Source organism: Zingiber officinale, chromosome 7B (assembly GCF_018446385.1).
Source record: "Zingiber officinale cultivar Zhangliang chromosome 7B, Zo_v1.1, whole genome shotgun sequence".
Lineage (NCBI taxonomy): Eukaryota > Viridiplantae > Streptophyta > Magnoliopsida > Zingiberales > Zingiberaceae > Zingiber > Zingiber officinale.
This window is the reverse complement of record NC_055999.1, coordinates 78,795,818-78,823,479: the sequence shown is the minus strand read 5'-3', so window position 1 is coordinate 78,823,479 and position 27,662 is coordinate 78,795,818. Positions and strand designations below refer to the sequence as shown.

The 27,662-nt window shown below is 37.4% G+C and overlaps 1 protein-coding gene across 1 annotated transcript; it reads left to right on the top strand.

Moving 5' to 3' along the window:
- Positions 1-3,730: 3,730 nt before the first annotated feature.
- Positions 3,731-5,052, top strand: LOC122004463 (caffeic acid 3-O-methyltransferase-like). The gene is made up of 3 exons (XM_042559347.1): positions 3,731-4,119; positions 4,308-4,683; positions 4,753-5,052. Exons 1-3 carry the CDS (start codon positions 3,731-3,733, stop codon positions 5,050-5,052), a joined length of 1,065 nt encoding a protein of 354 aa, XP_042415281.1.
- The last annotated feature ends 22,610 nt before the right edge of the window (positions 5,053-27,662 follow it).

The following is a 27,662-nucleotide window of genomic DNA, read 5'->3' as shown; positions in this document are numbered from 1 at the left end:
GAGGCATTCTCAATATATACATAAATGACCGGTTTGAACGATCGACCAAGACATGTTCAACAAAAAACATTCTTAATATATGCAGCCGGCTTGAACACTCGACCGAGACATGCCCAACAGAATATTTGGTGGAAAATATCTTCTAGAATCTTCTTCAGTTATAATGATGTGCCCCCATCATAAATATAAGTCATAAACGACAAAATAGCTAGGTACATCTGGGGTATAAAAAAGATTCCTTAAAGGATTATTGCACGAAGTATAGAAGATGACTTCATCTTCTAACAAACCCTAACGAACCGGGGACTACTTCATGACTACAGAGGTCACATGAGGTGGTATAAAAAAGGTGATCCTCTCCATTGGCAAGGTACATAAGTTCTAGCATCTAAACTCTGTTTCCAAATACTTCAGTTATTGTTCTTCTTCTTCTTCCTTCCACCTTTGAGAGAGAAAATGACTTGAGCGTCGGAGGGCCTAGCTAGGGATCCCCACCCAGTCTTAAGTCACTAACGCTTTGTTAGTTTGTCTCACTATGCGTAGGATCGCGGAAAGGTTCTTTTAGGTCTCTCGGAGGATATCTTCATCAAGAATCGTCGTTCACCAGAGCTAGCATACGTCTTCTCAAATTTCAGACAGGATCACTTATTATTACATTTAGATTTATCATATCATTCAATAATAATACCAATGTGTTCTTGAGACTCTCTTAATTCTAACTATACTAAAAATTTTAAATTTAAAATATTATACAACCATCAATGAATTTAGATTAAAACTCAATGATGACTTTAATCATATCATATTTAATTCAAATCAAGTATGATGTCTTCTAGTAACTTCTTAAGTCTTATATTGTCTAAAATTTTAAATTTTGAAGCATGTCTAAAATTTGACCAAAATTCAAAAATTAATATTTCATTTTTTTTTTTTGCATGGTTAAGTGAGGAGGAGAGTTTCAGGAATAAATTGATGTTGTTGTTGAGTGAATATGATGTGCCTAAATTTAATAGTGACTTTGTGTCAAAATTTTATATAGATGTCTAAATTTTAAAAATTGACAACATACTATCTTAGCTGTGGAATTAAAATATGAGGATATAATGAAACTCAAGAAGCTCTTAAAAGTGTATTGGTCTTTGTTTGAATCGATTCTAATATTTTCAATATTTAGATTCTAAAATTTTAAAAATGGTTATCGTCAAAGGAGTTCCAGAAACACAATGATGCTATTGTTTAGATAATATACTATGCTTAAATTCAACCTTGAATTTGTGTCAAATTTACTCAAAGTTATATAATAATTTTTAAAAACTCAACAATGATTTGAAACTAAAGTCGAAGGGCATGATAAGACATAAGACACTACTGGCTAGGAGTGCATTATTTTTTATTTGGATTGATTTAGACATAGTTAAGGTTACCAATAAATTTTAGTCAAAACTTATTAATCATCATATAATATTTAAATTTTAAAATTTTGTGCATGGTCAAAGTCAAAAGAGTTTCATAAACATATTAATATTGTTGTTGAATGGATATTATATGAGTAATTCCAATAGTGGGGTTGTATCAAATTTACGTATAAGTTGTATAAATTTTAAAATAGTCTATATATGGTGTGAAACTAAGGTTGGATGGCATGATAAGACTTAAGACGCTATTAGGAGTGTATTGGTCTTAATTTGGATTAATTTTGATAAAATTAAGATCATCAATGAGTTTTAGTTAAATTCATTAATGGTTGTACAATAAGTCTTGGGGTTAATTGTCAGCAGGTATAAAATACCTTACTACATGTTAGATTGGCTCTGTTGATATTTACATAGATGGTTGCTCTAATAGGTCTTGAGATTAATTCTTAGAAAATATAAAATGCATCGCTAGATGTCTAACCTTCCACATGCAAAGGGTCTATGTGCTACGACCAGAGGCAAAACCAAGATTTTATTCTGAGAGGAAGGGGGAGGGGCTAAATTTAAATCAAATCATCATTTGTTTTTATATGAATAAATTTTATTCATAAAAAAAAATAATGCATCATATTATATAGCAAGTCTTTCATATCATAATGATCATATTTCAACAAAATATAAATAAATAATTACAAAAAAAACAGATTAAAAGAATATAAAGAGAATAACCATACAAGGCACCAAAAATATAATAAATCAAGTTCATGGATACTATATTTTATTCTACGAGATTTCTCATTAAACTTGTCTATTATGGATTCGACATCTGGGTTAATTAGAAAATATTTGAGCTTTTAAAATTTGGGTTATATTTTAAGTCATGGATATGGAGAAGAAGACTATTGGGCTAATTAGGAAATTAATAATGAATTTTAAGTATTTGCAAGATAGTATACCCCTATAAGGAGGGGGTTAGCCTCAATTAAAGCCCAGGCTAACCCCCTCCTATGTGTTGCCTTTGGCTATGATAAATATCCCTTGTGATTCATCCCTTTCTAAAGAGCGTGGGGTCGTTCTAAAGGGATAATTAATGTGATAACTTTATATTTTGCTCCAATTAATGGTTATACAATGTCTAAATTTTATTTTATTTTTTTGCATGGTCATAGTATGAAGAGTCTCAAGAGCATGTTAATATTATTGTTAAGCGAATATGATGAATCTAAATGTACTAAAATGTAATGCCAAAATTATACTAAATTATTTAAATTTCACAAACTCACAACAACTATCTAGGTGGTAAAATTTTAAATTTGAGGATACGAATAGAGTCAAAAGATTTCTAAGAGTGCATTGATTCTGAGTTCATTTAGAAGTATCTAAGGAGTTTTGACTAAAACTCTCATATAGGTTTAGACAAATTAAATTTGGTCCAAATCAATAATTTTAAGATTATCGATATTTTCCAATTTTGGTTCCATTTTATATTTAATCTTTTGTTCGAGTTTTTTTAAATATTTTTTTAAAATAGTGCTTTCAAAATCCAATAAAACTTATTTAGTTTTTTAGATTATACATGTACCTGATGCTTGAGTAGTCAAATAAAAGGTTTTTTTTGGACGGGCTCTATAGCCTTTAAATCTTACCGAGGCACAATATTGGCGGAGTTTGAAAATTTTAGAAAGTTGGTTTCTCCACCATAAATGCCATTTATGTTTTTTGATTTATTTTAATGACGGATAGAAAGGGTCCTAGATATGGTTGGATTAAAGGATCATCAATGAGGATGTTCTAATAATGCTTTGTAGATATTATTTAAAATTTATATTATTTAATGATGCCATGTGAATTACTAGAAAGATGTGAAGTATATGGTTAATCCAATAATAAAAGTTTTGTATGGAAATAGAAACAGATTACCATAAAAGAAAAGATTTTTTTCTTTCTAAAAACATTTGATTCGAAACTATTATATGTCCAAGACAACTCTTAAATTAGTCGGATAATAACAATTAGATATCTAATTTAAATATAAAATAAAATAAAATATAAGATATTTTTTTAAAATACGTGATTTAATAAATATGAAAAATATAATGTGTGATTTAAGTATTAACGAAACTCCGATAGGTTCGGTAGTCGATAAATAAATATGTACTTTTAAATTGTGTACATGGGAAAAAAAATGACTGATACTCTTTGCGCAGTTAAAATTAATTCACGGTATTTATTGGAATTCTTACTATAAAAACGTAAGGATTAGATGGCCTCGATGCTTCCCTCTGTTTCCTCTCTTGATTGCTCTGCTTCGTCCCATGGCCCCGCGGCAGCTGTCGCCGGAGGAGGAGGAGCAGGAGTGCTCCCGGGCGTTCCATCTCTCCTACGCCGCCGCCCTTCCCATGGTTCTCAAGACGGCCATCGAGCTCGGCCTCCTCGAGATGCTGGTCGAAGCAGGACCGACGTCTGCGCTGAGCTCTGAGGAGCTCGCGGCCCGCTTGCCGACCACCAACCCGTCGGCGGCGGACATGGTCGAGCGCATCCTCCGATTGCTCGCAGCGAATGCCGTCGTCGGCTGCGCCACAGACTGTGGCCGCCGGAAGTACTCCGCCGCGCCCATTTGCAAGTATTTGGTGCAGAACGACGACGGCGGCACGGTGGCCAATCTAGTTCTGCTTCATCAGGATCAAGTCTTGATCGACATGTGGTACAAAATTTTCATTTCCCTGACTCTCTTTCACCCCTTGTAGTTTACCCTGCATAATTTACAAAGTATAAAATAAAATAAAACCATGGATTCAAATTTCCGACGGGGATTTCAGGCTAAAAAATAATAAAATAAAATAATAAATTTAAGGATAAAAAATAATTTCCAAATTTCCGAGGGGATTTCAGGCGCTATATGACGGAGTCCATCTTGAACGGCGGCCACCCGGTGATGGCGGCGTACGGCATGACGACGTTCGAGTACCAAGGCGGCGACCGGCGGTTCAACAAGGTGTTCAACGCCGCGATGAAGGGCGCCTCCACGCTGATCATGAACAACATACTGCGCCGCTACGACGGCTTCGCCGACGTGCAGGTGCTCGTCGACGTCGGTGGAAACACCGGCGGCAACCTCAGCCTCATCACCTCCTTCCACCCCCACGTCAACGGCATCAACTTCGACCTACCTCACGTCGTCGCGGATGCGCCTGCCCTTAGCCGAGTGGAGCACCGCGGCGGAGACATGTTCGTAGCCGTTCCGGCCGGCGACGCCATCATGTTAAAGGTAAATCAATTCAACAATGATAACATATAGCGATATCTGTTCGATTGGCTAACACTTGAGCAACTGCAGTGGATTCTTCATGATTGGAGCGACGAGCACTGCGTGAAGATACTAAAGAACTGCTGGAAGGCGCTGCCGGCGGAGAAAGGCAAAGTGGTGGTGGTGGAGTTCGTTGTTCCGGCGGTGCCAGAAGCAACTCCAGAAGCCATATCCATTTTCCAGTTGGACCTGTGCATGGCGGCCTACACCGTGGGTGGAAAAGAGAGAACAGAGGAGGAGTTCAAGGCACTGGCGAAGGAATCAGGATTTCATGGTTTCAACGCCCTTTCTGTGTTCGCCGGCACTTGGGTATTGGAGTTCATCAAGTAGATCAGCTGTTCTTGCTAATTGCTTTCCAATAAGAATTTCATGGATGATCATGACTACTGTTTAAGAAATGAATTTGGGGGATTTAGTGTTAAAATCATGCATTTTATTTAGAAGTTATTTGTCTTGAATGTTTAATTGAACGGAACCGAGTGATTTTTTTTAGTTGGCTGATTTTTTTTTAGTTGACCTCAAAATGGAAACGCCGGCAGAAACACAAAGGAGGAGAGAGAGAGAGCGCGTTAGCAAACAAGCCAGGGTACTTCGGTGCAGTCAATCTGACTCTCAAATCACCGGGAAGGAAAAAATTAGAGACGAATTAAGCATCCCTATGTTGGTGAGAGGGCCTCTGTTTTTTAATACCTAATCGTAACCTCATTAATTAGGCATCATGTCATGTTTACACATTGAAATCACATCTAATAATCTAAAATCTAATAACCTTAAGTTATATTAGTTAACAAATTTTGATATCACAAGTCTCTTAAATTATATGTGAGTCCATTTTAAGAAATATTAAATCCAACAATCTCCCACTTGTTCTATATGTAATTATAAACATCACATGAATATAATTTTAATTGATATTATATTTTATAGATACAAGATATCCTTATAAACAGTTTGATCCAACTTTATTGATATAGGACTAAAGAAATCATAGCTACTGTATATGATCATAACAAGCCCTAACAGTAATCACAATACTAATGTCATTAATAACATAGATTAAGATGTAGATATGTAGAGTGAAAATTACATGAAATGTAATCAATACCTATGAATTTTCAGCTAGTCCTAAGTGACCCAAAAGGGTCTGATCATATTTACAAATATCGTATGCTAAACTAAAATAATAAATCATGATCTAAACCTTATGAGTCCTAAATGAAATCTATATCATATTTATAAATACCAAATACTAAACAACAACAATAAATTATGATATTATATTTCAGAGTGTCCAATAAATAAATAAAATCTCGTGAATATTTTGAACTTTAAATATGTACAATAATCAAAACAAATTGTTTGTTTTTATTATCAAATATAGAGGAATAAAATAAATACAAACTCCCACTAGATGAGTTCTTCGTCCATAAGAAAGACACTCATATCCACAACATGCGCATGAATCACCTTAGGCACCAAACCTTTGGTGTGAGGATCCACCCAACATAGAATCTTCTCTATCATAATTTGATAACTCTGAACTTTTTCTTTAATCGCTAAAAACTTAATGTTAATATGCTTGGATTTCGATGAACTGTGTTTGTTCTTGGTATAAAGTTCTGTGACTTTATTATCAAGTAGATCTTTAGTGGCCTGTCAATGTCATCAACGATGTGTAATGCTGTAATGAAGTTCCGCAATCAAATTCTGTGATTAAATGCTTTGTAGTATGCTACCCACTCTGCCTCCATAATAGAAATGACTACTAGTGTCTGCTTGACGTCCTTCTAAGATATAGCTCCTTCAACAAGTATGAAAATATAGCTCGAAGTGAACCTCCTGCTATCCAACCATTCAGTAAAATCAGAGTCTAAATATCCATTCACCTCCAAGTGATCTGATTTCCAACACGTGAGCATGTGTCTTTTAATTCTTTGTAAATACTGCATCACTCTCTTAACCGCTTTCCAGTGAGATGATTTTGAGTTACTAGCATATTTTCCTAACATCCCTATTATAAATGTTATATCTGGTCGAGTACAAACTTATATGTACATGAGACTTCTCACTGCTGGCGCATATGAGAATGATTCTATCTCCTTTATTTCAAGTTCAAGCCGTGGATATTGTTGCAAGCTGAACTTGTCACCTCTCGACACAAGTGTGTTACCAGGTGTACAGTTCTACATACTATATCTTATAAGCACCTTTTCAATATAACCCTATTGTGAAAGTCTAAGAATTCCTCTTGAATGATCATGACAGATCTGTATACTTAAAATAAAAGATGCTTCATTAAGATCTTTTATTTTAAAATTACCAGATAGAAATGACTTGATTTTATCCAACAAACCCTTATTATTACTCGTGAGTAATATATCATCCACGTACAAAACAAGTATAATAAACTTGCTCCCACTAAATGTGACATATATGCACTGATCAATGGAGTTCTCTTTAAATCCAAATGAGGTAACCACTTGATCAAATTTTTGGTACCACTAATGGGACTCCTATTTTAAACTATAAAAATGGACTTTTTAAATCTATATACTAGGTGCTTTGAGTCATTAGACTCAGAGTTCTTTGGTTCCACCATATATATAAACTCTTCTATGTCTCTATTGAGGAATGTAGTCTTTACGTCTATTTGATGTAGCTCCAAATCATAATGAGCTATAAGTTCCATGATTACCTTAAGGAGTCTTTTGTTGGCACAGGTGAGAAAGTCTCCTTGTAATCAATGTCTTCTTTCTGAGTGAATCCCTTGACAATAAGACAAGCCTTATACTTTTCGATATTGCCCCTTGATTCCCGCTTGGTTTTAAATATCCATTTACACTTTTACCTTCAGACAATTTGACAAGTTCTCAAACATCATTGTCTGCTATAGATTTAAATTCTTATTGCATGACGTTAATCCATCTTTCAGGGTTAGAACATTGTTTGACCTCTTGTAAAGATGCAGGATCATTTTCCAATCCTATGTTAAAATCATGCTTTTGGAGATAAACATAATAATGAGAATTCATGGCTCTCAATTCCCTTGTGGATTTCCTTAAAGGCAAGATAATCATGCTATTGTATTGGACGTTGTTGAGGTACTTACTCATCAATATGAGGTAATATCTCAATTTCAGTGGTAGGCTCTTCCAATTATATTAGAGATATTATGAGAATATCTTTGTTTCACTATGCTCATTGGATGTGAAATATTCATAATGTGTAGTATGGTAATCATAACGCTACTAATCGCACTAATAGTGACAATAGGAGGATCGTCAATACTTTTCTTAAAAGAAACTTTTCTGATTTTATCACTCCCACTATCCTGAATGATTTTGACATCTCCTGTTGTGAGGAAGGATCTCTTAGAGGGATCATAAAATTTATATCCCCTAGGTTTCTCAGAATAACCTAAAAAATTACAGCTAATTATTTTTTAGTCCAATTTCCTTTCGTTAAGCTTGTAATGTCTAGCCTTAGCTGGATAACTCAATACATGTAAATGCCTAATGCAAGGCTTCCTACTCGTCCACATCTTGAATGAGGTTTTAGTTACTTCCTTACTAAGCACTCTATTTAGTAAGTAAATTACAGTCTTGAGTGTCTCACCTCATAAAGATTTTGGTAGAGAAATGAATGTCATCCTACTTCTCACCATATCTTTGATGGTTCAATTGCGATACTCAGCTACATCATTTTGACTGGGTGTACTAGGCATAGTATACTGAGGCACAATCCCACCCTTAGCAAGGTAGTTCACAAAAGGTCCCAGACATTGTTCACCTGATTCATCATATCGACCGTAATATTCACCTTCATGATTGGATCAGACAACTTTAATTTTCTTACTTAGTTAAAGTTCAACATCGTCTTTAAAAATTTCGAACATGTCCAAAGATTACGACTTCTTATGAATAAGGTACAGATAGCCAAATTTGGAATAGTCATCCATGAAATTAATAAAATATGTGTGTCCATTATAAGATGCCTTAGGGAATGGCCCACAAATGTCTGTATGTATTAGCTCTAAAATGTCACTACAATGGCTAGCCCCCTTATTTCTTTTATTAGTGGTATTCCTCTTAACACACTCTATGCAGACATCAAAGTCTGACATATCAAGAGAATCGAGAATTACATATGATATTAACCTTTCTAGACATTTGATATGGGTTATGATAAGCGGGCCTATCGGATGATGTGGAGGTCACGGTCAAGAGAGAAAGGAGAAGGCCATAGCTGGATAAATGTATAATTAATAGGATAATGGCTGACCAAATTGAACGTTGTCGATAGGTGCTCAGCCGGACAAAGCCCGATTGAGCTTAAAAGCACTTAGCTTTATACAACTTTTAGTGTATTACTAGTCGAGTGAAGGCCGAGCGAGCACCAGTGTACTTATATGCGCTCGGCTTGACAAAGCCCGATCGAGCTTATAAAGGAACTTAGCCTTACACAACTTTTAGTATATTATCGGTCGAGGGAAGGCTGAGCGAGCACTAGTGTGCTTATGTGCGCTCGGCCGTACAAAGCTCGACTGAGTTTAAACACACTTAGACTTATACAACTTTTAGTATATCATCGACCAAGGGAAGGCCGAGCGAGCACCAATGTGCTTATGTGCGCTTGCCCGGACAAAGCCCGATCAAGCTTAAAGGCACTTAGCCTTATGTAGCTTTTAGAATATTACCGGTCGAGTAAAGGCCGAGTGAGCACCAGTGTGCTTATGTGCGCTTGACCGGACAACGCCCAACTGAGCTTAAGGGCATTTAGACTTATATAGCTTTTAGTATATTACTGGCAGAGGGAAGGCCGAGCGAGCACCAATGTGCTTAAGTGCACTAGGTCGGACAAAGCCCGACCGAATTTAAAGGTGTTAGAGTGTATATTAAAAGCCTAGCTTTTTGTAAATATTTATTTTGAAATAAAGAATCGCATTGGTCAAATGTCTACATTTATATGTTAAATATAGTTGTTCATTTAATTTATATTGTAGATAACATGGTATGTGGTGTCACACACAGAATATCATGTTATCAGTTCCTTATAAATTATAAATAGTAGCTCATGATTAAGATGGAAAGGAACAAACCATTGGAATAGTCGTAGTGTAATTTAGTATTAGTTTATCTTGACTATAAATTTACACTAGTATACTCTGAGTGTATTGAGCAGGACTATTTGAGGTAGTTTCTTTTTATACTGACTACATAAAAAACATGACCTCTGTTATTATGGAAGTGTATACTCTTAATCCCAATATAATAACAAGCACATATACTTAGTATTTATTTCTTTAATTTATTAATGGGTGAGATTTAGTTTGATAAATCAAAAGGCCCGATAAGTTACTTAGTATTTATTTTCTTTAATTTCTTCGAACTTGATCCCTGGTAAAAATGAACCTGATCCCTGCAAATATGATGAAGCACTCCAAGATAAAGATGCAGCATCTTGGTAAAGTGCAATGAACTCTGAAATAGAATCTATGTATTTTAATCAGGTCTGAGAGCTTGTAGAACCACCAAATGGTATAAAAGCCATTGGATATAAATGGGTCTACAAAAGAAAAAGAGGGATAGATGGGAAGGTGGAAACCTTCAAAGCAAGGCTTGTTGCAAAAGGGTATACTCAAAAATAGGGAATCAATTATGAGGAAACCTTTTTGCCGATAGCCATGCTTAAGTCTATTCGGATTCTTTTATCTATTGTTGCTCATATGGATTATGAGGTTTGACAAATGGATGTCAAGACAGCTTTTCTTAACGGAAGTCTTGAAGAAAACATCCATATGAAGCAACCAGAGGGATTCATTGTGAAGGGCAAAGAGCTTCTTATATGTAAGCTCAAACGGTCTATCTATGGACTAAAGCAAGCTTTAAGATCTTGGAACATCTGATTTAATGAAGTAATCCAGTCTTATGGATTTATTCAGTATCCGGATGAGTCTTGTGTGTTGGGAGAGTGTTGGTGCAATATTCCCCAGGTCAAGGTTGACCTAGTTTGACTGATCTTGAATTGGGTCAAGCTCAAGTCTTTTAGTGTTTATGTTTTGATGGTTTGACAATACATGTTGACGATACATGTAGACAACACATGGAGATTGCAGGTGCAATTGTTCATGTGTGGAGATTGTGATGGAGAGTCAAGTAGGTCAAGGTTGACCGGATACTTGACTGGGAAATCCTGGTGAGTGAAGCCAGGTGAAAGTCCTAACTTGGAGGTTAGGCAGACGTGAAAGTCCTGGTGAGTGAAGCCAGGCAGATTGAAAGACCTAGTGAGTAAAGCTAGGCAGAAGGAAATCTTAGTGAGTGAAGCTAGGTGAAAGTCCTGGTGAGTGAAACCAGGCAGATTGGAAATCCTAGTGAGTGAAGCTAGGTGAAAGTCCTGGTGAGTGAAGCCAGGCAGATGGAAAGACCTAGTGAGTGAAGCTAGGCAGAAGGAAGTCCTGGTGAGTGAAGCCAGGCAGATTGAAAGACCTAGTGAGTGAAGCTAGGCAGAAGGAAATCCTGGTGAGTGAAGCCAGGTGAAAGACCTAGTGAGTGAAGCAAGGTAGAAGAGAAATCCTAGTGAGTGAAGCTAGGTGAAAGACCTGGTGAGTGAAGCCAGGAAGAAGAGAAGTCCTAGTGAGTGAAGCTAGGTAGAAGAGAAGTCCTGGTGAGTGAAGCCAGGCACGGGGAAATCCAGATGGGTCAAGGTTGACCAGACATCTGGTGAAAGTCCAAGTAGGTCAAAGAGATTGACCGGATACTTGGCACGAGAAGGAAAGTCCAAGTAGGTCAAAGGAATTGACCAGATACTTGGCACGAGGAGAAAAGTCCAAGTGGGTTAAAGGGATTGACCGGGCACTTGGTGAGAGAGTCCTAGCTGGTCAAGGGTGACCGGATGCTAGGTTTTATGTACCAACAAGTCAAGGTTGACCGGATGTTGGTTTGGGGGGCTTGGGACTTGGTTTTGGGCAAAAACCAGCAGCTGGATCGATCAGCCGATCGATTGGCTGGAGCCCAATCGATCGGCCGATTGATTGGGGAGTCTCCGCGAGAAGCCTTCGTCCCAATCGATCAGTGAATCGATTGGGAGGCAGTCGCGAGCGCACAGAAGCCTGTTGGATCGATCAGCTGATCGATCCAGAGGTCCCAATCGATCAGTGGATCGATTGGGAAGCTGCGATTTGTCGCGATAGGCCCTGGATCGATCGGGTGATCGACCCAGGCAAATTCCCAGAGCACAGAGGCACTCTGGATCGATCAGTTGATCAATCCAAAGCCTCCCTGATCGATCGGGAGCAATCCAATCGATCGGGATCCGACCGTTGGCGTCGTATTTAGCTGCAGGAGCTAGATTCCTTCGGTAGAACTTCGAGAACTCTCGGCTTTCATCTCAGATCATCTCAGGCGACTCCACAGCTTCTCCACAGAGCTCTCCACGCCAGATCTTGAAGATTCTTGGAAGTTTTGTCCAAGTCAAGAGGCGAAGAAGAGAAGTTAGGGTTAGGGCTTTTACTGCACTTCTTGTAAGCTTTTGCTTGTTCTTTACAACCCTTTTTCTTTCTTCTTGTATTGAGAGTCTTGTAGGGCTTCTCCAACTTTGGTAGTTACCGTAAAGGGGTGTTTATTAGTGGATGTGTGTGTGTGTGCGTGGATCCTTAGACTAGTCACCCCTCGTGAGGTGGATACCAAGTAAATCCTTTTTGTTAGCGTTGTTTGTTTTGTTTCTTGTATTTCCTCTGCACATCTCTGAAGAAACAAGCAATGAAGCACACCTAGCACGCGACGAGCTATTCCCCCCCCCCCCCCCCCCCTCTAGCTACATTTCGGTCCTAACATTGTGTATACAAGAAAAGTGACGGAAACGTGGTGGTATTTCTTGTACTGTACGTAGATGACATTTTGCTCATTGGCAACAATGTCAAAGTGTTGTCAAACGTAAGGGTATGATTGTCTAAGAAATTTGATATGAAGGACTTGAGAGAATGTGGACATATTCTTGGGATCAAGGTAATAAGGGATCGCAAGAAAAAGATGTTGTGCTTATCCCAAGCTTCGTATATCGATACTATCCTTGCTCGTTTTAGCATGCAGAACTCCAAGAAAGGTTTCTTACCTTTTCGGCATGGAGTACCTTTATCTAAAGAGATGTGTCCTAAGACATCAAAGGAGATAGAGGACATGAAGGCAGTTCCTTATGCTTCGGCTGTAGGAAGCCTGATGTATGCAATGCTATGTACGAGACCTGATATCTGTTTTGCCATGGGCATGATTGTAGATATCAAAGTAACCCAGGACAAGGACATTGGACTGCCATAAAGTATATATTGAAGTACCTGATAAGGACTAGAGATTAGCAGATATCAAAGTAACCCAGGACAAGGACATTGGACTGTCGTAAATCATATATTGAAGTACCTGAGAAGGACTAGAGATTATATGCTAGTTTACCAGGCAGATGATTTGCTTCCTGTGAGTTATACAGATTCTGACTTCCAATCAGATAGGGATAATAGTAAGTCTACCTCGGGGTATGTATTTACTTTGGGAGGTGGAGCCATAACATGGAGGAGTGTTAAGAAGAAATGTGTTTCGGACTCCACCATGGAAGCTGAGTATGTGGCAACCTTTGAGGCAGCCAAAGAAGTTGTATAGCTCAGAAACTTCTTGATGGACTTAGATGTGATTCCTAGTTTACCCAAAATTATCACAATTTATTGTGACAACAATGGTGCAGTTGCAAACTCGAAGGAACCACGAGCCCATAAGGCAAGTAAACACATTGAGTACAAGTACCACCTAATACGAGACATCGTAGAATGAGGAGAAGTTGTTGTCACCAAGGGTGCATTAGATGATAACCTGGCAGATCCTTTCACTAAGGCCCTTCCGGTGAGAGCTTTTGATGGGCATGTTGAGGGGTTAGGAATTAGATGTATGATAGCATAGTCTTTTAGTATAAGTGGGAGATTGTTAGGATGTATACTAAAAGCTTATATTTTTGTATAAACATTTAGTTTGTAATAAGAATCACATTAGTCAAATGTCTACATTTATGTTAAATGTAGTTATCCATTTAATTTATATTGTAGATAACATGGTGTGTGGTGTCACATAAAAGATCATGTTATCAGTTCCTTATAAATTATAAATAGTAGCTCACGACCAAAATGGATAGGGACAAACCATTGGAACGGTCGTAGTGTGATTTAGTATTTGTTTATTGTGACTATGAAATTACACTAGTACACTCTGAGTGTATTGAGCAGGACCATTTGAGATTGTTCTTTTTATATTGATTGCATAAAAGAATAGGACCTCTGTTATTATGGAAGTGCGTACTCTTAATCCCAATATAATGACAACACACATAGACTTAGTATTTATTTGTTTTTAATTTATCAACGGGTGAGATTTAGTTCGTTAAATTAATAGGCCTGATAAGTTGGGAAATGATATTATTTATATGGTGTGTTGTTGATTATAGAAGGAAACTGTGTCATAGTAATTTAGGTTGATGATGCCCCCTTGAGGAACTCATAAGGATTGTCATGTAAACCCTGCAGGTGGACTTAGTCCGGCATGACAATAATGTTGAGCGGTACTACTCTTGGAGCTAGATATTAATTAAGTGAGTTGTCAGTAACTCATTTAATTAATGAGCATTCGATATCTTAAACACAGGGAGATTAATGCACTCATAAAAAGAAGGAGCCCATAATGTAATTTAGGATTGGTGCGGTAGTTCAATAATAACTCTTTAGTGATATGAGTTATTATTGATGAACTTGAGTTGGGTGTTCGGGGCGAACATAGGAAGCTCAAGCTCGTCGGGAGACCAAAACCAATTTCTCCTCTCGGTCCCTGTTGTAGCCTCTATAAAGCCTTGTATCCACAAAGTCCACTTCTCAAGTAATGGGTCGGACACATCCTTGCTTGAAGCAAAAGGGGCCGGCCAAACATTGTATGGAGTCCAAGAGGAGGCCGGCCCAAGCATATCTTGGTGTCCAAGATATGGTCGGCCACTAGTGGAAGAAAAGGAAGTTTTGTTTTAAAATAAAAATTTTGATAAAATCTTTCCTTATTTGTAGTTATCTACAATAGTTAAAAGAGATATTTTATTTTGTTAAAATCTTTCCTTTTTTGTAGTTATCTACAATGGTTAAAAGAAAGATTTTAATTTTGTTTAAATTTTCCTTTTTAGCGTCCACTAAAGAAATAAAAGGAAGATTTTATTTTTGTTAAAATATTTCCTTTTATATCCATCCTCATGGTTTTAAAAGGAGAGTTTTAAAATTTTAAAATATTTCCTTTTATAGCTATTAAAGAGAGATTTTAATTTTCTTAAAATCTTTCCTTATTTGTAGTTATCTATAATGTTTAAAAGAGAGATTTTAATTTTTGATAAAACTTTCCTTTTTTGTAACCATGTTTTTAAAAAGAGAAGTTTTAATTAATCTTTCCTTTTTATAGTTGTCTACATGTTTTAAAAGAGAGAGATTAATTTTAAAACTTTCCTTTATTGCCATGTACAATAGGAAATTTAAAAGAGAGAGATTTTAATTATTATTAAAATTTCCTTTTTTGCCAAGACCAAGGATTATAAAAGAGAGGTAAAGGGTGCCTTATGGAACTAACCTAGCCTTGCCTCCTCTTTTATTTTTCCTTGTGGCTGAAACTCTCTCTTGTGGCCGTCTCCTCTTCTTTTCTTTTGGTGGCCGACCCTTTGGTTCTCTCCTTTGTTCTTGTTTTCTTTCTCTCAAGGCTGGTGGCACATCATAGAAGTTCCATCTCCTTGGTGGCCGGCTACTTGGAGGAGAAGAAGAAGAGAAGGAGTTTCCTATTTTGGCATCCCTTGGTAGCTCAAGAGTCTTAGAGGAGAAGAAGTGGTTCAGGTGGATTCCATCTTGGTAGATCATTGCCCACACAACGTCCAAGAGGAGGAGATGAATACTACAGAAGATCAAGAGGTCTTTAGCTACAAATAAAGGTATAACTAATTAATGGTTTCCGCTTCGAATTAGTTAGTTAGTTTTCTTTGCATGGATTCTGAAATACCAACACAAGAGGCTAACGATTTTATGTTTCGATTTCGTGCTATCGATTTAGTGTTTCGATTTTATGTTTCGATCTTGTGCTTCTATTGAGGTCTCTGTAGTTAAACCTAGGGTTACTATAAGAAGTTGAATATCCAATTTCTTTGAAAGACTTTATTTAGGAAGTGGTGGATGATCCCATAACCAAGAAGGCCTAGTGCCTTGCCATGTTTAACCTGGAAGTCAATCTTTGAAATAGATATTTAATTAACTTCTGTAATATGGTTTAACTTAGGAAGATCATATCGGTTAAACTTAGAGTAAATATGTTAAGTATCATTTCCAATTCAAGCTTAACTTCTGAAGAGCAACTTAGATTAATAATGTTAAGCATCGTTCGCAATCCAAGTTTAACTTCAGTAGAGCACATGGGTAGCTAGGTTAAGTTATGTGCTTATACAAATGTTTGTACAGGGGAAACAGAACGGAATCCAGGTATAGCAATCAACAGGGTCGCCCACCCTAGTATATGAAGAAAAGGAGGAGGTATAGATCCAAATTGGTCGACCGGAAGCTGTTACTCATGTAGCGTCAGATCTGGAACCGAAACTGAAAGCCAAGTTGGTACAATGTTTAATACGCAATAGTGATGTGTTCACCTGGATGCCCAAGGAAGTGACGGGAGTGCCCCCTATGATTATGGAGTACACACTTCATGTGTATCCTAATGTCCGGTCGGTCAAACAGAGGAAGCGGGACTTCAGAGCTGATCAGAACAAAATCATCAAAGAAGAGGTGGATAAGCTACTGGAGGCATGTTACATCAAAGAGGTGCAATTCCCTAGCTGACTAGCCAATATTATCCTGGTCTCTAAGACTAGAAATAAATGACGAGTATGCATAAACTTCCGAGATCTTAATAAAGCTTGCCTAAAGGATTATTAGCCCTTATCTCGCATCGACTAAGTGGTGGATTTTATTGCTGGATGAGAGTTTATTTGTATGTTGGATGCTTATCAAGGATATTAACAAGTCCCGTTCGCTAAGGAGGATCAAGAAAAGGATAGTTTTATAACTGCCAAGGGTACTTATTGTTATAATTTCATGCCTTTCAGACTAAAGAATGCAGAAGCTACTTATCAAAGGCTTATGAACAAAGTTTTTCAAAGGCAGATCGGGAGAAATATGGAAGTTTATGTAGATGATATACTTATCAAATCTCTATGAGTCTTATATTTATGTGCAGATATAGAAGAAACTTGCGAGACTCTGAGTCATTATGGACTTAAGCTCAACCCCTGTAAGTGTTTATTTGGAACTAAAAGTGGAAAATTCCTGAGAAACATGGTAATCGAGCGGGGGATAGAAGCCAATCCTAGCAAAGTACGTGCGCTTCAAGATATGGCTCCACCGTGCAACATGAAGGAGGTGTAGAGGTTAACTTGCCAGATCACCGTTCTATCACTCTTTATCTCCCGATCGGCTGACCGAAGTTTTATTTTCTTCAAAATACTCCACAAAGCTACCAAATTCCAATGGGATGAAGAATATGATAAGGTGTTTGAAGAATTAAAAAATTATTTGTCTACTCTACCTGTATTAGCTAAACCAATAGTGGGGGAGACTTTATGGGTTTATCTGTTGGCTAATGGGCATGCTGTTGGCTCAGTTTTGGTGAGGCAAGAGGGGAAAGGATAGCAGCCTATGTATTTCTTAAGTCATTTATTAAAAGGAGTCGAGTGCCGCTATACTGCATTCGAGAAATTGGCTTACGTATTGATTCTAGCCGCTCGAAGATTACGCCCTTACTTCTTATCACATAATAATACTTTGGGTTGAGTACTCATTAATTCAGAGGCATCCAGGTGATTGATTAAATGGAAAACTAACTTAGTGAATATGATATACAGTATCTACTCAAGCAACAATCAAAGCCCAAGCCTTAACCGATTTCATAACAGAAGTACAAGGTCTAGAAGCAGAGGAGACTTGGAAAATATATGTTGATGGGTCTTCTATTCGGCAAGGCAGTGGAATAGGAATTCTTCTTATATCACTAAGGGAGGATTGAATGCAACTGTTTGTTCGATTAAATTATAGAGCTACTAATAATGAGACAGAATATGAGGCGTTGATAGCAGGACTGCAAGCTGTAAGGCACGTAGGGGCCACTCGAATTCTGATTTATTCTGATTCTCAGTTAGCAGCATAGCAATTGACAAGCAATTTTGAGATCAGTAATGAGCGACTCAAATTATATATAGAAGCATTCGATAAGTTGAAGGCTGGATTCCAAGAAGTAAGCATACAGAAGATTGCCCGATCGGATAATCAAGTAGCAGATAAATTAGCTAAATTGGCTTCGTCCATAATACCCTGGAACTTAGACAGACCTGTGGAGTAAATAATGTTGGTATCTTGTATTGAACGACAAGTTGCTATGGAGATACAAGATGATTGGAGGGCATCAATCATCATGTTCTTATAGCAAGGTATCTTGCTAGCTGATGGAGAATAAGCATGTGTATTTAAGAAGAGAGCTAGTCGATATACCATGGTAGGTGATCAATTATATAAAAGGACTTTTTCTAGTCCTCTACTTAAGTGTATCAGACTAGATGATGTGCAGTATATTCTATATGAAGTGCATCAAGATTCTTGTGGTAGTCATGTGGGGAGAAGATCTCTTGCCAGAAAAATATTATTAGTTGGATATTTTTGGCCTACTTTGCAAGCGGATGCTACTCAGTTTGAAAGAACATGTTTATCTTGTCAGAAGCATCAGAATATTCCTGATCACCCCTACTGAATTGTTGAAGACTTTCATTGTATCTTGTCCCTTTGATCAATGGGGGATGGATATAGTAGGATCATTCCTATTGCACCTGCTCAAAGGAGGTTTTTATTAGTGGATGTAGATTATTTTTCACAATGGATGGAGGATGAGCCGTTGGCTAGAATTATTAAACAGGCAATCATCAAATTCCTATTGCAATATATTATCTGCAGATTTGGTATTCCACACAAGTTAGTTTTTGATAATGGGAGGCAATTTCAAGGCAAGAGAATTAGAGAGTGGTGGTTGGAGTATGGTATTACACAGGCTTTCACCACTGTGGCATATCCATAGAGTAATGGTCAAGCTAAAGTAACTAATAGAGAGATTATCAGAGGACTCAAAACTAAATTAGATCATATTGATGGTAGCTGGGTAGATGAGTTACCTAGTGTATTATGGGCATATCGTACGACCCCTTGAGAATTGACAGGGATAACTCCTTTTCATTTAGTATATGGTGGCGAGGCGGTGGTCCTAATTGAAGTCAGAGTTGAATCCGATCGAAGGCGTTGGTATGATGAAGATAATGCAAGACGACGCCTTATGGAGCTTGATATGATAGAAGAAGTACGACATAAGGCCACGACTCAGCTTGTATCATACCGTCAGAGGATGAGGCAAAATTATAACAAAAGGGTCATTCCCAGATTTTTTTCAAGTAGGTGATTTAGTTTGGAAGCGCATCAAATCAGTCGACGATGTTTACAAATTGAAACTGTAATGGGGAGGACCCTACAAAGTGATAAAAAAACTCGCTTTGGGCTCCTATTATCTTCAAGACATAGTTGGAAGAAATCTTGAGTGGCATTGGAGTGCTAACCATTTACAACCTTATTGAACATAACAAGTGTAACACCCATGAATTATTTAAGCTATTCATATGAGTATTTTAATTTAGAATAAAAGGGAAATGGAAATAGAACCAAAAAGAAATAAAAAGAAAGAGAAGTTAAGGTTTGAACCTTGAACCTCTCACAATAGATTAAGCTAAATTGGTGTATGATAACCAATAGAATTATGAATGATATATGAATAACAAGGAATGGAAATTGTAGTTAAAGGTAAGAGTATGATTAAGTAAGGGAGTAAGAGAAAATCAAGTAGCTTTCCTCCTCTTCCTCTTGGTTAAGAGAAGAAGCAAGCAAAAGGACAAATTATCTTTTTCTTCTTCCTCTTACAATTTTTGTGGGAATGAAGAGAGTGAGGGAATAGAGGAGTCAAGGGGATGAATTGAGACATTCTCCTTTCTTTTTACTTCCTCATTAAGGATAAATAGGAATAAGAGAAGAGAAGGGAAAGAAATGTTGGCTACTTCTTCCTCCTTCTTCTTCCTCCTCCTTCTTTCTCCTTGTTCCTCCACCGAGACCTAGATCTCCTCCCTCTCCCATTTTTGAATCCAAGTTAAGTTTTCTCCCTAAGAAAACTAATTCACAAGAAGGAGACCTCAAGATCTACTCCTTACAAGCAAGAGAAGAAAAAGGGAGAACTAGGAAGAGAAGCTTCTTCTTCCTCTTCACAAGAGTACTTTCTCTTAACTAAGCAACAAGTTGTGAGTATCCCCTCACCTGTGGTACAAGTTGTTCATATGTCTTCCATGAGTTTAGATTGTGTAAAATAAAAAACCTAAGGTTCTTCTTGAAACTTTCGGCCATGGTAAGATTAAAGGCATAGGAAAGTTTAAAACCAAATCTAATGTGCTCATGATTTTTCTTTATGATATGATATGAAGTTCTTATGCTTATATGTTGTTAAAAACCTAGACACCTCCACTTAGGGTTTCGGCCATGGTGAGATTAAAGGCTTGGGAAAGCTTAAAACCAAATCTAATATGCTCATGGTGTTCTTTATGATATGATATGAAGTTTTCATGCTTATATGTTGTTAAAACCTAGATAATATTCTCATGGTTTTCTTTATGATATGATATGAAGTTCTTATGCTTATAGGTTGTTAAGACCTAGATAATATGCTCATGGTTTTCTTTATGATATGATATGAAGTTCTTATGCTCGCATGTTGTTAAAAACCTAGATAATATGCTCATGGTTTTTCTTTATAATATGATATGAAGTTCCTAAAAACCTAGATGCCCTTCACTTAGGGTTTGGCCATGATGGAATTTAAGGGCCTAAGAAAGCTTGAAACCAAATCTAACATGCTTATGCTTTTCCTTATGATATGATAAGAAGTTAGCTTGGTGTCCTTATGCTTGTAGGTTGCTTAGACTTAGTTTCATGCTCCTTTAAGTTTCGGCCACAATCAATTAAAGGACCTAGGAAGTTTAGAACCTAAACTAAATATGCTCATGATGTTCCTTAGGGTATATGATATAAAATTGGTTTAGGGTTTACATGCTTTTATGTTGCTTGTAACCTAGAAACATGCCTAACAAGTTTCGGCCACAATAAGTTAAAAGACCTAGGAAGCTTAGAACCTATACTAAATATGCTCATGATGTTCCTTATGGTATATGATATGAAATTGGTTTAGGGTTTACATGCTTATATGTTGCTTATAACCTAGATCCATGCTTGGCAAGTTTTGGCCATGATAGGATTAAAAGACCAAGGAAGCTTAGAACCTAAACTAAACATGCTTGTGATGTTCTTATGATAAGTGTTATGAAGTTGGTTTAGGGTTATATGCTTTTATGTTGCTTGTAACCTAGGGAAATCCCTTGCATGTTTTCGGCCACTATGTGGAATTAGGGTTAGGAACCCAATTATGATTCACTATATGTCCACATGATATGATATGAATTAAGAGATGCTAGTTAATGTTTTCCATGCATGATTATGTTTCCCTATGATATGTTTCATGCTTACTTATTTATGCTTATGAATCATGTATGATGATGACTTTTATGATGGCCTATATGCTCAAGTATACATGCTTTATGATATGACAAGTAAAGGTCTAAGAGATGCTTCCCTTTTTGTTGGGACTAAGAGCACTCTTTATGATATGACAAGTAAAGGCCTAAGAGATGCTTCCCTTTTTTGGACTAAGAGCACTCTTCATGATATGATAAGTAAAGACCTAAGAGTTGCTTCACTATTAAATGGGACTAAGAGCACTCTTCATGAAATGATAAGTACTATGACATGCTATTTTACTTTGTATGGCTTATACCAAGGGTGGGCTCCATAAGCGCCCCTAGGCCGACGGTCTATGAACGGGTCTAGTAAAAGGGATGGGCTCCTACGTGCCCCTAGGTCGATGGTCTATGAAACGGGCCTAGTTCCTAGTAGGTTCAAGATTTGCTACCTTGGATCTATTTAGGATGCGCGCATTTATGTATGTATGTGGTACAAGCCGGGCCCTCATGTTGAGATTATGTTTAAGTATTATATGATATGTTTTCTTTAAAGACATCTTGCACATGACATGACGCATGTTTTTGAAAGACATCTTGCATATACTTATACGATATGATATGTTATGAGATGATATAGCATGATGCTTCTTTATGATATGATATGATGCTCTTTTATTTTATGAGATGATATAGCATGATGTTTCTTTATGATATGATATGATATGATGCTCTTTTATTTTATGAGATGATATAGCATGATGCTTCTTTATGATATGATATGATATGATGCTCTTTTATTTTATGAGATGATATAGCATGATGTTTCTGTATGATATGATATGACATGATGCTCTTTTACTTTATGATATGATATGTTATGATGCTCTTTTACATGATATGATGTTCAGATGATTATGTCTCCATGTTATATGCTTATGTGATTATGCTATGATATATGATTTTTGTGAGTAGGAAAGGATGTTACTAAGCCTATGTGCTTATAGTTTACTTTCCTTGTACCGCAGATAAAGGCAAAGGATGGGTGAACTAAGAGAGCAGCAGGAGAGGCAAGTGATGTGTGTGGTAGTAGCTCGGCTAAGGAAAAGACCTGCTTATATTAAGTTATGCATGATATGAACTATGTCTAGCTTATGATTAATGTTTTGCATGATTAATTGACACTTGTTCATGTTTATGATAGAAATTGATTTCATGACCTCATTCACTTAGAGGTATACAAGAATATATAAATAAGTACTTCCGCTGCTTTAGAAAAGAAATTTAAATATGCATGTATGTTCACCGTTCAGTAACCCCGCCCTACTAGCAGGAAGGGCGGGCGTTACAACAAGTACGCTTGTGATCCATTTATGCATTGTGTTCATCTTTCTGGTGTAATTAATGGAAAGCACAGGCAATATTATCTAGAAATATACATTTTCCCGAACAGATATATTGGTTTACCTTCTATTTAGTTGATCGGGGACCTTAAGGAGTGATCGGGTGGACTCCCTTAAGGGGAACCAGAGACTTTAAACCTTCATTCAGTTGATCGGGGACCTTAAGGGGTGATCGGGTGGGCTCCCTTAAGGGGAATCAGTGACTTTAAATCTCTATTCAGTTGATTGGGGACCTCAAGGGGTGACAAGACGGGCTCCCTTAAGAGGAACCAGAGACTTTAAACCTTTATTCAGTTGATCGAGGACCTTAAGGGGTGACTGGGCTGACTCCCTTAAGGGGAACCAGATACTTTAAACCTTTATTCAGTCGATCAGTGACCTTAAGAGATGATCGGGCGGACTCTCTTAAGGGGCAACCAGAGACTTTAAACCTCCATTCAGTCGATCGGAGACCTTAAGGGGTGAACGGGTGAGCTCCTTTAAGGGAAATTGAAAACTTTAAACCTCTATTCAGTCGATTGGGGACCTTAAGGGGTGACCGGACAGGCTCCCTTAAGGGAAACCGGAGACTTTAAATCTCCATTTAGTCGATCGATGATCTTAAGGGGTTACCGGACATACTCTCTTAAAGGGAACCAGAGACTTGAAACCTTCTCAGTCGGTCGACGACTTTAAACCTTCAATAAGTTGACCAACACATATGGATTGCGGGTATTATATGCATCCTATCTTATTTCGTTCAGTAATACATGTCCAATCAATTCATTATGTAACCTAGAAATTTATTATGAAAGGATTATGTGGCATATTTAGCCTATTTACTTTGCTCGGAAGCATATGGTCACATAATTTAGGTTGAAGGTTTCTTATAAAATGAGCATACTTCATCTGTCTTATCTATCCCGTCTAGGAGTATATGTTCGACCGATTTATTAAACAGATCGAAAGTCCATTATATAATCAGGGTGTTCAGCCCATCCCAGAGATCATTAAGGAGAATTTATTCAGCATTATATGTCACTTAGAAGATAATTATGATGTCCACTTATTTTAGTCATAATTTCTCTATGGGATTTTTTCTAAAAAATACATGTGGCGAATATATTGAAAAATTTAATGGATACTTGGGTGGTTCTGAAGATGTGGGAAGTCACACAAGACAGGGAAGAACAGGTAATTACTAATTCTTATTAGTATTTGACATATAACAAGTAGTTTTAAGTAATGAAGAAATAATATGAAGATATAAATACAAGATCCCAATTTTATTCAAATCTGCTTAAAAAGTCTTTTGGGAGTTCCTTGTTAAGTCGGCGACGGCTTACAAAGAAAGGGGGAGGTTCTTTGGATAAGTAACCCCCCTCCCTTAACTATTGGATAACCCTTTCAATAGAATGGGTGAGAGTTTCTACTATGCGCCAGATATATTCCTTACTAAACTCAGGGGAGTCCAAATAAGATCTATGCCTGCTTTGTCAGTGCTCCTCCTCACCTGCCTTATATGTCTGAAGTTCAGATTGTAGGTTATCCTTCTCTCCCTTCACGATAGCCCTCTCTTCTTTAGAGTTCTCTAGCTCTTTCAAAAGTGAGCTTATCTACGAATCTTGGGATCGTAGTCTTTCTTATTGTTGAAACAATGTGAAATCTTTGGAGGTTAATTCCTGAGCTAGCTCAGGAGATCTAGAGCCATGTGATAATTGTAGCTATTCCAAAAGAGTAGTTTTATGGGATAAATCTAAAAGAGCTTTGCCTTTTAGAGATTTCTCTACATGGAGTTGAGACGCACTCCGTTGCAATTGGAGTTCCAAGTCTTTCTTTTCTTTTTCTCGAGATTGTAGCAATTGACGACAATCTTGTAGAGCCTTCTCTAAGATAGCAGTAAGTTCAGCTTGTGAGCTTACTATGCCTCGTAGTTGAGTAAGTTCATCATTAGGGAGGTTAGAGGTTGCCTTCAATTCCTTCACTTTGTCTTTCAAAACTCAGTTGGCCCTTTCTAGATCTGCAGCTAGCTAACCCAAGTGTAATCTTGAGACATAAAACTAAAATAAGATAACAACATAGTTACACTTTGTAGCCATAGACTAAGGAAATTTAATTATAAATTTACTGTAGTAGCTTGGCAATTGTGGTCATTGGCACATTCAGAGATGATACACCCTCTCGTATGTGCTTGTGAATGTATCCATGACTCAGCTAATGTATCTTTTAGCTGGAGTATCCTGCATGAGGAAGGAATAGGTGTCTCACCAAGGTAGGATGGTAATCCATGAGATTGTTTAAAAAAGGATAAAGGAGCTGGTGGAAGTTGTAGGTTGTGAAAAAGAAGTAGGCAGAAGTTTAGGAGTCGATAGGGGATCCCGAGAAGATGGATCAGGACGTGTATGGCTGATCGATGCAGGATCTTGTTCAATATGTGTTTCGATGGGTCTAGGAATAACTGATCTCCTGTAAGGTGTTCTTTTATCATGTGGCCTGGTAGGAGAGGAAGTAAAAGCCTAAAGAAGGGGTGATGAAGTCACAGGGACATATGGTGCTGCCTCGAGGGAAGGAACAACTGGAGGAAAAACATGAGACATAGGAATAAGGAGGCCTAGTCTCATCATATTGAGTGTAGAGCAAGAACGAAAATGTATAGGGGATGAAGGTTCCTTATCTCTAGTGTATGAGATTTTAGAGGGAGTAATGGGAATCTGCTCAAAAGTAGGTATGATGGAGATGAGTGGACCTGGGATTTCAATACGAGGTCTCTTATGCCTGACAACAAAGGGATTTTCCTATTCTGATGAACCGGGAGGTTCCTTGGTTGGTGCAATTGAAGGGAGTAAACCGATAGAAGAGGAGGACCGATTAAGATGACGATCTCTTAATAAGTCTTCTCCCATTTTAGTTAAAATTGTTCTAGTTAGGCGAGTATTCTTGTACATAAAGGCTGGGAGGATGGCCTCATCTAAAAAACAAGAGTCACAAACTCATGTTAGGAACAATCTGTAAGTGAAAATATATGCATAAGGAAAACAAACTTACCAAAGGAAATGCCCAATTTTGTGTTGACTGGGCTAAGACCTAAAGAAATAATAAACCTTCTGCGATTACTGCAGGTAGGTTAAACTTTGCACCCTTCAATTTTCCCATGAAAGAGTGAAGAACAGGGTCTTCCAAAATATCGCCTAAGTGGGGAGTAGGGGGAAGGCTTCGCTGCCAGGTTATCGGATATGGCGAAGGAGAAGGAAGGTACATGAAAGTGAATTTTTCCCTCCACTCTCCTCGAGAGAGAATTCTATTGAACATAATGGCTTTAGGGCATGACTAAAATTTAAATAAGCAGTCGACTATTTGACGAGGAACAAAGAAATAGTGGAATATGCGAGAAGGTAGAGGGAAGTCAAGTAAGCGAGAAATAACAACAAAGCCAACCATAATAGAGAATGATTGAGGAATGAGTTGATGTAGGGGTGGTCAAAGTATCTACTAACATTAATGAAAAAGGGATGAATGAGAAACTAAAACCTAATAAGATTTGTTCCCAAAAGATCGCAATACTCTCTGGAGGATGAAGGTGAGGATGATCCTCTAAAGTAGGGACTGCTAAGTATGAGGGAAAACCGTAGTTCCACTGAAGTTCATAGGCCTCTTGAATAGTGAACGTGGAAGAACATCAAGTGTACCACTCGGTGGGTGTCGACATTGTTAGCAGGAAGGATTAGTAAGGATGAAAAGAAAGGCTAGCGAAAGGTAGAGAACGAGAAATAGGCAAACTCGAGGAAGAAGACGATGCATTGGGGATTTTCATCTTTTTTCTCTTTAAAAGCTTTAGCCAAGTATCGAAAAAGGTGTCTTTAGTAGAAGCGTTAGATCGAGATGATAAAAAAGGCGGGGTCAAAGGCGAACAGTTGAATGGATGGATAAGGCGGTGAATATAGTGATATGAGTACATTTAGGACGTCAGAAACACACGTGTCGCCAATAGGAAAACGGTATTAGCAATCGATACAAAGAGTTATGTTCCCAAGGTATTAGTGTCATTACTAAGATCAGACTTAAAAGTTCTAAGATCCCAAGGAAGGTCAAATATTTATAATACAGAACATGAATTATATTCTTTTCGCATTATAAACTTGGTCAACCATTATAAGCGACCGAGTTTTAAGGCCAGTTAAAAATATATATGTGTATGCATGAACTTGGTTGGTCGTCAAGGGTCGGGCGAGTACTAAACCTGAGCGGAAATATATACAGAGGTAAATGAACTCGATCAACTGATAGAAGTCGAGCAAATGTTACGATTGGGAAATAATAGGTATGGGTTAAAATAAGAGTGATCCTCCTTTTAAAGACTAATGAACAATAAATCCAAAGGGGGTGGAACAAATCTGATTGAATATTAAAAGCCAAATGGACACCAGTTCTGATTAAAAACAAATATTAACTTAGCCAATCAATAATAGAATCAAGTCAACTTTAGAAAAAATCAACATAATCTCATTTAATTATACATATTTTCATGTACTTAATAGCTAAAATTAAAGAAAAATTGTGCGAATATTTGATACATTATAGGAAAAGGTTGATACTTAAAATTGTTAAAAGGATTCTTCAATACAAAAATAAGTTGAAGATTATGTCAACTTAGGAAATAAATCAGGAGGCCTAGTCCTCAGTAGTCTCCTACGGTCAAGAAAATTGGCTGGAGGGTCAGAAACTAGATACCCTATCTCTTTTAATTGTTCTGCTACCCCCTCAACGCCATGATTGAAAGCTTTAACAATAGATGCTGCAATAGGAGTATTGAAGTCGGACAACTCAAGAAGTATCCTTTTTCTCTTTGCGAATCAATTGTCTTTACCCACTTGATAG

What these genes read in the sequence shown, in the direction of transcription:
- LOC122004463 (XM_042559347.1), top strand. Translation starts at nt 3,731, where the DNA reads ATGGCCCCGCGGCAGCTGTCGCCGGAGGAGGAGGAGCAGGAGTGCTCC. An exon ending in CAAGTCTTGATCGACATGTG is followed by an intron (nt 4,120 to 4,307) that starts GTACAAAATTTT and finishes AGGGGATTTCAG; the next exon opens with GCGCTATATGACGGAGTCCA. An exon ending in GCGACGCCATCATGTTAAAG is followed by an intron (nt 4,684 to 4,752) that starts GTAAATCAATTC and finishes GAGCAACTGCAG; the next exon opens with TGGATTCTTCATGATTGGAG.